This window comes from Pundamilia nyererei, unplaced genomic scaffold (assembly GCF_000239375.1).
Source record: "Pundamilia nyererei isolate P.nyererei 1_Seehausen unplaced genomic scaffold, PunNye1.0 scaffold00058, whole genome shotgun sequence".
In the NCBI taxonomy this organism is placed as follows: domain Eukaryota; kingdom Metazoa; phylum Chordata; class Actinopteri; order Cichliformes; family Cichlidae; genus Pundamilia; species Pundamilia nyererei.
The window spans coordinates 3,114,490-3,125,782 of NW_005187459.1; the positions used below are offsets into that span (position 1 = coordinate 3,114,490).

Here is an 11,293-nt window from a genome sequence, read left to right on the forward strand (position 1 = left end):
TTTTTTTTTTTATCACCTACATAGACAAACAGTTGCTTGAAAATTATGTTTGAACAATTATGTGAATTCAATTTAAAAGAAAACTCGGTTACATTATAGAATTTGATTCTAAATTGGCTCTAGGACAGCGGTCCCGAACCTTTTGGTTTATGTATGCTGGTTTATCTCTGACAATATTTTCACGGACCGGCGTTTAAGGTGTTGCGGAAAAATACAACAAAATAAAACCAGTACCAAAAAAAGGAAGATTTATTCATAACACACGGGAAAAGGCCCAGGCAAACAGAGTTAACGATAAAAATCGATTTTAAAAACCCTGAAAAGCATAAATTTCACACCTGAGCCTCAACTCTCGCAGCCCGGTATCAAACCAGTCCGTGGCCCGGGGGTTGGGGACCGCTGCTCTAGGAGGTAATGTGAGCATGAATGGTGGTCACCCAGCAAATAGACCACTGGCCAATAGTCCAGGGTGTACACCACCTTTTGAGCAAATGCAGATGGATGAGAGATAAATCACATTTCTTTATGATCGCTTGAACATTTAGTTAGAGATGTTATAGGATTAGCTGATTTAGCTTTTCTCAGTTTGTTTGTTCATTACACAAAAATTAAAGAAGTTAAATTAAAGAGCCTTAAGGCAAATAATGACAGGCATGTGTTCTGACATTTGATTAAAGTAGTAGTACTTTTTACTTTTAAGTCTCTTATTGTGGAAAACTAACAGCACATAGATGGTCGTGCAGCCTGCTCTGCAGTGTTTGTGTTTTTATTGGCAGCTGTGCTGATACCAATGCTTTGACATCTAGTTCCACCATCCCGATCTTTCTCTCTCTCCTTCTCTCTGACTCTGCTCACAACATCATCGACCTCTTCCTTCCCTCTCGGTCTCTGGGCAGTTCAGGGTTGTCATGCAGAACAGGAAGCTTGCAAGTGTTTCCTTAGGACATCCTCCGGGTTCACTTTCCCGCTTGATGCAATGCCATCGAGGGGAAACTGTCTTTTCTGTTTTCTTTTTTTCACCTCTCAATATGCTGCGTTGTGTCGTGTGAGTACTCTTGTGCTCGCTTTTTGTCATAAAGTTTCTGGAAATCCACAAATACTGTACCTAAGAATCATATTTTTGTTGGCAAGCTGTTTTTGTATTCAGAGCCAAAGCTCTAGTGTGGTGCTAATGAGAAACATTGCACTGAGCGCTATTTGGCCAAAAGAAAGCCGAGTTACATTTTTGCAGTCCTCCCGCAGGCTTTATTTTTTTTCCTCTTTGAGCAGATAGACTTTTCAAGATGCAGGCGATGCAGCCAAGGCCCCCCAAGTCACAGTTTCTGCTAAATGTTGTTGTTGGTATTCCAAGAAACTAAGTCCTGTTAGACTTAGTTCTGCTCTCCAAAAGACTTTCTCAACTTTCTGATTTAATTTCATTTCTCAGGTATTTCCATCTTCTTTCTCTCCTCCTCTCGCCTTCCCTCCTTGAAGTAAATTTACGCTCGCGTCTCGTGAAATAAATCACACCGTGACTAGCATTAAACGAAGACAAACAAAGCAGAGTGATGCATTTCTTCTCGCAAACACTTGTTTTTTCTCTAAAGCCTCAGAGAGATTGACCGTGGCTCAGGGGGTTGGGAATCGCATCTGTAACCGGAAGGTCGCCGGTTCGATCCCTGGGCTCTCTGTCCTGGTCGTTGTGTCCTTGGGCAAGACACTTTACCCTACTTGCCTACTGGTGTTGGCCAGAGGGGCCGATGGCGCGATATGGCAGCCTCGCTTCTTTCAGTCTGCCCCAGAGCAGCTGTGGCTACAACCGTAGCTTGCCTCCACCAGTGTATGAATGTGAGAGTGAATGAATAGTGGCATTGTAAAGCGCTTTGGGTGCCTTGAAAAGCGCTATATAAATCCAATCCATTATTATTATTATTATTATTATTTCATCAAATGTCAGACACAAGTACTGCCAAGCTAAAGTACTCTCGTGTTTCCAAAGGCATGTCAATAAATGTTTTCAGCAAATTTCTTTTTGGATTAAACACAGTTTAGCTCATAAAATTTAGTGAGGACTCATTATTTTGCTGTCATAAACTTTAAGTCTTCAAAGTTGAACCAAGAAAACGACTTGACATATTAGACATTACATGTAATAAAAGTAGAATGTAAAAAAGCCTGATTAATTTTTTTATGTAATTATAAAAGCCTTCCAAAAGTTCAAATCTTCCAAAAGTTATTCCATCATTTAGTTTTTTTTAATAACGGCGATGGCGTTGAAGGTCATAGCTTATGATTCACTTCACTTCAGTGACTCCTCTTGGCGGAGACAGCTCTCATCAGGATGGGAATGATTTATGTTAGAATGAAGGAGACCGCTCAGATTTGATTTGCAGTGACGCTTCCCTCCAAGTGGAAATAGATCCAAGCCCCCCTCCCCTCGTTCCCTTTTCAATTTGTAAACCCATCTCTTCGTCATTACTGTCTACGTTCAGAAGTGGAACTGGTCAAAGCCCGTCTCTGTGGAGCTCAAGTCTGCGCACAGGGTCCTACGCACAAAAACTTTTATGAGACGCAAAACTGATCAGAATGACACAAACATTTTATTTGTTTTTCCCATCTGAGTCCCATTTGGGTTGTTTTTTTGTTTTTTGTTTTTTTTTTTAATCGTTTTAATCAAATTAACTGTCAATAAGGTTAGCAGTTGACGAGCACAGATGTTACACCACTGGAAGAAAGAGGTTATCCAGGATGGGTTAGTTTGAGCAAGAGGGGAAGCGGGGTCTGTAGATGATTAAGTTTATGGGTTGTGTATTGGTTCTTTAAAAAATAAATAAATAAAAAAAAAATGTTAACTCCAAAAAAACTCCCCCAAAATGGGAAAATAACAGCAAACTCCTCCTGTTAATGTTATTTTTCGTGAATACCCATAGTGAGCGATTTGCCCTATATTTGGTCATCTGGTGACCTTTTCTCTCACAACAATCCCTTTTTTGGCTCTTAAACCCTGTGATTGTTTTTAGTCAATAATGTCCTGACCTGCCCACCCAGTTAGTTCGGCAATTACAAAAGTTAGTTGTTTTTTATTAGAATAACAAAACTGTAATATGGATAATTACCCTTGGCTGTTAAAACAAATCTGCGCCTTGGTCTTTGTTCCTTAGTAATATTTGGTTGTCATGGGACAGTACTCCTTGTAGATTCCAGTACCATTTAAAGATTGTATTTCAGCTAAATTCTGTGGGGGTTTTCTGACTGAGTTTTCTGTGTTTTGTGATTTTCATCAGTCTTAAATTTGTAAAAATTTACTTTTGGGCTTAATTAGAGTTTTTCCTTGCGTTAATCACTGACATGTTTTTTTTTATCCTTTAATAATACTTAAATTATCACTACTTTGATAAATGTTTTCTGAGATCAGCTGGTTTAGACTGGTTCCTTTAAAAAAAAAAAAAAAAAAACATTTTACACTAATATTGCGAGGGCCAGCTGCTACTAATGGACCACAACTTGTTGACATTATGTCACATTGACAAAGTCCTCTATATTATCGGGACCCGTGGGAGACATTCAAAACAAACGTTATTAATTTGACTGACAGAAAATCATACTGCATTTGAAGGCTTAATCTCTCTTCTCGTGGTCACAAAGAGTTCGTGAAGCGTTAAACTACAAACTGGACTCCATGCACGTTACGGTGCATTTATTCTGTTTGGATTTTAGATTTAGATTAAATGTTTTACTGGAAGATTTCTCGTAAAATATGTGTTGGAACAAAGGCAAAGCATTTAACCAAACAGCAAAGCCGTTAGTCTTTACTAGTACCAGTAAAAGTGTTGGGGCAATGCCACTATAGCTCACCTGGTCGAGCCTGGTGACTGAAGGCCACTCTAAATCATCTCTTGCATGTCATTCCTCGCTCACTTTCTCCCTTTCTTCCTGCACACACACTGCACTGTCCTCTTGAATAAAAGCTAAAATATTTGCAGTAATAATGTAGTCGACTTTCAGCGCATTGTGCGGTCTATCCTGCAAACTGTGATGATTCATCATGATCCATCTTTAGCACAAACCAAAAGCTTCAGAGATCACAAGGAAACAGACTTGGAAGCTTGCAGTGAATTCTTCCCTTTCAAGTACCGAAAGGGAAGAATAATGGCATCTGAGCAGACTAAACAAACAGCCCAAGGTGATTAAAACCTGCCTAAACACTTTTGATGGGAAATAAACTTTAGTTTTACTGTAAAATGTGTAAAACTAGCCAGCATGTAGCAGGAAACCTTATCTTGACAAAGGCTGCCATTTCAGGTGGGGTATTTGCTTTGTTTGGAGCCTGTTCAAGAGGCCTGTGCGTAGAGCTGTCTGTATCAGAGGCCCTCTGTCTTTTTCAGAGCCCCTACAATGTACCCATTACTCAGTACTACTGTTCAGAAACCGTTCCCATGTCTCTTCCAGGCGTGTAATCGAGCTCACATGTGGTGCTGTGAGGTCAAATTGGGTCAAACATGGCTTGAAGGTGGAAGATGAGTTATTTCAAGCAAGATGATACTTTAATGCCTGTGTCCAGCGCCGCTGCTCCAGCTTCTAACACGGCTGAATCGCAGTCTGCTCACATTCTTTATTTGCTGACCATAAATTTTATTATGTAATTAAATAATTCACTGGTAGACATGTTTATGCGTTTTGTGCCTGTTTCCTCACAGTGACCGAGGCAGGTTTCGGAGCTGACATTGGGATGGAGAAATTCTTCAACATCAAATGTCGAGCCTCTGGTTTGAGGCCCAGTGTGGTGGTGCTGGTCGCAACCGTTCGAGCGCTAAAGATGCACGGCGGCGGCCCAAATGTAGGTCAACACAGCGCTGTTGTAATAACACAGTATAGCCTAGCCATAAATTCTTCTCTGGTGTGGATGAATTAAAGAACCACTCACTTAAATGTCTGAAAATCTAGCGCAGCTTGTGATTGACAAACTCCAATAGTAAAATGCTCTTAATGGTCATGAAAGGCACTGCGATCCTGTGCTGAGCTGTAACTCAATTGAATTTAATGAGCTGACTATCTCATAGGGTTATCTCAGTTTCTTGGTATTCATTAGTCTTCATCCTGTTTGCTGAAATTAATCTTCCAAATTAATAACTGTGTTTATAGATTTGCTTGTGAAAATATTAAGAATTAGAAGGGTTGATTTCTTGTTTATCTCCCATATGGACAAAACCTGTGATGCTGAAGTGTCTAATTTGTTGGTCTGTTTGTACGGTTTTAGGTATCTGCAGGTGCACCGCTTCCCCGAGAGTATACCGATGAGGTAGGAACCATGAAAAATATGCATGAGCAAACATAAATATACACTCACCAAACACTTTGTTAGGTATATGCTTTGCTAGTACTGGGTTGGAACCCGTTTGCCTTCAGAACCGCCTTAATTCTTTGTGGCACAGATTTAACAAATTACTGGAAATATTCCTCAGAGGTTTTGGTCCATGTTGACACGATGGTGCGTTATCCTGCTGGAAGCAGCCACGAGAAGATGGGTACACTGTAGTCTTAAAGAGATAGGCATGGTCAGCAATAAGAGGTCCGAATTCTGCCAAGAAAATATATCACCACCAGCCTAAACATTTGACACAAGGCACGAGGGATCCATGCTTTTATGTTGTGCCCACCAAATCCTGACGCAGCAGTCTGAATGTGGCAGCAAAATTCGAGGCTCAGACAAGACCAGACAAGGCTTTTTTCCAACTTTCTGTCGTTCGATTTTGGTGACCCTGTGCAATTTTAGCTTACTTTTCCTGTTCTTAGCTGGCACGAGTGGCAACCAGTGTAATTTTCTGCTGCTTTAACTCATCTGCTTCAATGTTTCAACATGTTGTGCATTTTTCTGCGTTCTTTAATTATAACGAGTGGTAATTTGAGTTTATATTACTTTCCTGTTAGTTCGAAGCAGTCTGGCCATTCTCCTCTGACCTCTGATATCAATAAGATATTTTCACCCAGAGAATTGCTGCCTACTGGATATTTTCTCTTTTTCCCAACCAGCAAATCCTGGAGATGGTTGTGTGGGAAAAGTCCCAGTAGATTAGCAGTTTCTGAAATACTCAAACATGCACCCACATCCAAAGTCACTTAAAGTACCTTTCTTTCCCATTCTAATGCTGCCAGCAGCTCGTCTTGACCACATCTACATGCCTAAATGCATTGAGTTACAAGAGAGTTAAAGAAAAAGGCAGTGTGGTAAAATAATGGGGGATGGGAGGTAATTATTGGCCCGTGGCATCACTTGTAATTAGGATAAAATAGTTATCTGTATCTGTCCTTATTGTATTTAGTCTGAAAGTTCAGGATGTTTTCAGGAGAATTAAGGCTATTTACACTCATTAACATAACTCTATTTGGTGATGTGCTTGGTGCTGTGTTTTGAGTAAACTACCATGGCAGTGAAGCATGACCGTGGGTGGTGATCCCACTTCCTCTTCATGCAGCTGTTTTGTGACCTGGCTCCTAATGGGCTTACTGTACACATTAGGGCTACTTACAGAGCAGTGCATCATCTTTGTATTAATGTATACTTGGTCTCTCCTCTGTGTCAAACATGTGTAATATTAACCAGAAAAATCATGGAAGGGAGACGTCATTTGACAGCATTTATAAGATGTTTATGTGATGCAATAAAGGGTCTTGGAGATTGTACTGAACCAGTCCACCTCAAGCTTTCAGCTGCATTCCCACTGACATTTAAATCTCCATCTACCTGCATAGATCTGCTGCCAACAACCGTGATTAGAAGCATTTGATGTATTAAGAGAACATTTGCCGTCGGTTTCTACTATGTAGACTTAAACAAAAGTGGAGTCGGGATTCTGTGTGTGTGTGTGTGTGTGTGTGTGTGTGCGGCTGTATCTGGCCAAAATCAGTGGTCTCTCAGGCAGGTTCAGCTGAGTAAATAATGGAGCAGTTAATTAAGGTTAACTGTAAAGGCTGTAATAAGAACCAGAAGTACTGAGGAAAGCAGAGCTCAGGAAATGAATTTATGGGACCTGTATGGCCTTACTCTTCTTAGCCTGTGGCTACACACAAATAGTGCTAGATTAGATTACTTTGGTCGCATAGGAGCTAATCGTGAAGCTACTACAGTGTGCACGTAGTAGCATGCGGTTCAATATGAGCTATTGAATTGCTGCACACATCACCGGATCAAGTATAATGATGCAATCACATGCAAAGCACACAAGTGTTAGTAACGAGACATTTTATATCAGCCTGAACAACTTATACAAAATGGTGAATAGGACATTAATGTATTTAAATGAAACTCCCACTAGAATCACAGATTTCCTGTCATGCCCTTTAAATCATATCTCTGTAAACTGCTTATCAGTTACACAAGAATCTTTAGCATTTTTTCCACTGGTGAGCTGAAGATGCAGGAAAACTTTCTCCATCTCATTTGTTATCTTTTAGGGGTTTTTTGTATTTTTATTATGACACAGAATAATTTCAGTATTAAGTAAGACAGGAATTTCTTTTTGGCGGGGGCTGAGTGTTTTCATAGAACAAAGATCCACAGGACACAATTAGCATGTAAGATTTCTGCAAACCATTTAAGTACTTATTTCTGACTTATATAGTACTCGGAGTGAGGGATATGGCCTTGAAATTCTATCACGATATAAGTGTAACAGGTTTTTAACCACCTGCTGAAAGCTCTGGTTTTCCACCATGTAGCTGAATCAATAAATTCCATCTACCATCTCCCCCCCTCATGGAGTGCAACTTGGAAGTGCTCCAACGATGCTTGGTGGAGTATTTTGCTTACATTTAGGTCACAGATGATAGTATCTCCTCCCTCACGCCGTGATTTCACCTTTAACAGGAACCGTTTTCTTGCATAATTTGCAGGTTGTTGGGGAATGTTAAAGTAACTGATGTGCAGCTCTTGGGCATCCCCTGAACTTAAACTCATGTAGAAAAGATGTGACACAATGTGACATTTTTATATTGCATAATATACCGGTGTAATCGTGGGCGGGATAATATAACACAGCCCTGTGTATTGTTTATTCTGTTAAAGAAGCCAAATGAACACATCCACCTTGTAAGAAACTGTGCAGCGCAGATGTTATGAAGCTACAGGACGTGTAGCTCGTCTATTACATTTATAATATGTTTTGGTTCAAGTTGTGGCACATTTTATGGGTTAGATGTGTTTTGTTTTTTAATAACAGTTTGTTACCTCTGCTCTCTTTCCTCTTTCTCTTCCACCTCTAGAACCTGAGCCTGGTTGCTGGCGGCTGCCGTAGCAATCTCAGGAAGCAGATCCAGATTGCACATCTGTTTGGGGTACCAGTCGTGGTTGCTGTTAATGTCTTCAAGTAAGTTGTATATTACGGCTATATTTTTTTAAAAATAGCTAACTGCAAGTAAAGCTACTAATTGTGATTAATTTGTATTGTATATAAACGCCAGCTTCGCGCTGCTAATGGTGCTTTTTTCCTCGGATCGTTTAGGACAGACACCCAGGCAGAGATCGACCTTGTATGTCAGATAGCGAAAGAGTGTGGCGCATCCGACGCTTTGCCGTGCAACCACTGGGCGCAGGGTGGAAGAGGCTGCTCGGAGCTCGCCCAGGCTGTGAAGGAGGCTGCCAGCAAACCCAGCGACTACCAGTTTCTCTACAACACAGAGGTGAGTGCAGATAATGTAGTGGAAATTTTATTTAGTTATTTTATTTAGTTATTGCTCTACGATATGCGGTATCCCTGTTCCTACTGTTTCAGTGTTGGATAATTAGTAAATTGTGTTGATTTTGGGAGCTAGAGTAGGTTGAAGTAAAAAAACATCAGCTGGTTTGAGTTAGCGAGTCTAGGAGGTTGTGACTTAAATTAACTGACCTTGTTATGCTGTTTGTGTCTTTGTGCATGGCTCCATTAGCAGTAAGCATGTGCCTGCATGCAAGCGCTCTCAACAACAGGATTTATTGGATATTAAATTAATAAATCAAACCTTAACTGCTGTATAATAAGGTGTTCAATTTTTTGATTATTCCATGTGCTAGACGAGTTAGAGGGAAGGTCAGACAGAAAACCTCAGGCTTGGATGTTTGCCAGAAGAGAAGGTAGTGTGAGAATATCCCATACCTGCTAAAGTTCCAAGTTAGCAGCTCGGATCGATGATACAGAAGAACTGCACCTCGATACACCTGGCAGGTGATGGTGTCTCATAGCGAAGATGCTGAAATTCTGAATACATTAGTGACGAGATATTCTGCGACAAGCTGCAGTTTAGGAGATGAAGAAAGAAGTCAAAGATGTGTTTATAAATGTTTTTTATAGGTTTCTCATTAATAAGCTGTTGATGCCATAGTGCTCAAATCCTCTGTTATTACATGTTTTTGACCAAAAAGGAAAAACAAAGGTTTGTAGTGTCAAGGGAGAATCAGATATAACGTTCTTTTTTTAATCTAATGACACCTGAATGTGTCGGCTTTGTTTACAAACCACACCTCGGGCAGTTTTGCATTAGAAATTAGGCCATCAGTCTTCCAGGTCAGAAGTAATATTTGTGCATCCCTTTCAGTTTGTCAGAAGTCTTTTGTCACATTAAAAGAAAGTAGAATTGCAAATACACGAGTCCATCATTGATTGTTGTCTAAATACCCCTGAAATGGAGACAGGCTTGATCAAGATCTAAAAGCAAATGACATTGTGTACTTGGCTTCAGTCAAATGGGCAGAAAATCCGAATAGTCACTTTAACAGAGGAATAAAGGCAGCTTTCTTAGCTATCACATGTCTGATAAGAGCTCAAAGTTTAAATATTTAATTCATTTTACTGAACTGTGTTTGATTCTGATGTCACGCTGATATGTGTTCACTTCACCAAATCTAATTTCCTCACTTCCCTTTGAGTGTAGAGCTGTTGTGTGTTCACCTGCGTTTGATGCGCTGTCCTTCCGATAGATGTCGATCGTGGAGAAGATCAGAACAATAGCCCAGAGAGTGTACGGGGCCGATGACATCGAGCTGTCTCCAGAGGCCAAGACCAAGACAGATTATTACCATCAACAAGTGAGCTCACTGCCGCTGCAGTAACTGACTCATCTCATTTCTCTTTCCTCTGTGACAAGGTCACACAATGACTATTTCTCTTTTGCCTTTTACCAGGGTTATGGTTCATTGCCCATCTGCATGGCCAAGACCCATCTGTCCCTGTCCCACATGCCCGACAAGAAGGGGGCACCCACTGGATTTGTTTTGCCAATCAGAGATGTCCGTGCCAGCATCGGAGCTGGCTTCATCTACCCATTAGTGGGAACGGTACGTGGTCTGCAGCAGGTTAACGTTGACGTCTTGGTCCATGCCTCATAGCGCGAAGTCACAGAGCTTTTTGAAAGTGATTGGCTTCACAATACTGCACAGAGGTGATAAGAAAGTGCATTTGGTGTCACTTACAGAGAAAACTTGGACCAGCTTTATGTAGGCTGTAAAGCAGACGTCTGCACAGAAATCACACCACAAGTGTTTTCTTGTTTCTCGTGCCTACACGTTTGCCTGTGCAGCTGCTTCTTTCTTGAAAAATGTTCAATTTAATTTTGTTAACATGACACCGTTCCTTAACCTTGCCAAAGCTTAATATCTCCATTCTCCAACCCTTGAAGCTCATTCTGATCTTCAAGGGTTCGGTGGGTGTGTAGGATTATTGTTCCTTGAATGTGCTAATTCATCTGTCAATGTTAATTCCTTCCTCCCTCGAGTTCGTCCCCGGAGAGTGTGTGTGATTTTGGTCCTCTCTGTTGCTTTCCCTGAGCCATGTAGTCCTACTTAGAGCAAACAAGGCTGGCTGGAGCCTTTGGCTTGATGATGGGCTGGGCAGGCAGGAAGGAAGCGGCTTCCTGAGTGCTTTGGCTCCCGCTGTTTCACCAGTGTGCCCTCAGGGCCTGGCTTTGAAAGGCTGGGCCAGAGGTGTGAGACGCTGGCCATGCTTGGAAAGGCATCTTGTAGGGTTGTGGCATCTCTCCACTTTCCACAACCTGCCTTTGATGTGCTGCTGCCTATGGAGCCACTGGCACACTGACATCTCTTGAACTATGACTTCTAACCCAAAGGAAGTTCTTTGTTTGTCCTCTGAACTCGTTGGCTTAGCTTCTGCTTGACACACTGACCCAAGACTGAAACTTTTAATAGTTTAAAGATTACACCATTTCTAATCGCTGCATGATTTTCATGTTAGCACCTGTTGCTCTGGCACAGTTAAAATTGTGCTATTTTGTTTAAAATGGCTTTATTAAGAAAAAAGTCAAGAAACCTCCATGAGATAATTTCTTC

The 11,293-nt window shown here is 41.0% G+C and overlaps 1 protein-coding gene across 1 annotated transcript in view; it reads left to right on the forward strand.

Annotated features, from left to right (window-relative positions):
• mthfd1l (methylenetetrahydrofolate dehydrogenase (NADP+ dependent) 1 like) overlaps positions 1–11,293 on the forward strand; it is a 47,596-nt gene that overhangs the window by 22,786 nt on the left and 13,517 nt on the right. Inside the window, exons 20-25 of the mRNA XM_005734507.2 lie at positions 4,677–4,816; positions 5,237–5,278; positions 8,239–8,342; positions 8,478–8,655; positions 9,929–10,036; positions 10,133–10,285. Coding sequence (XP_005734564.2) covers positions 4,677–4,816; positions 5,237–5,278; positions 8,239–8,342; positions 8,478–8,655; positions 9,929–10,036; positions 10,133–10,285 — 725 coding nt within the window. The remainder of the gene's footprint in view (positions 1–4,676; positions 4,817–5,236; positions 5,279–8,238; positions 8,343–8,477; positions 8,656–9,928; positions 10,037–10,132; positions 10,286–11,293) is intronic.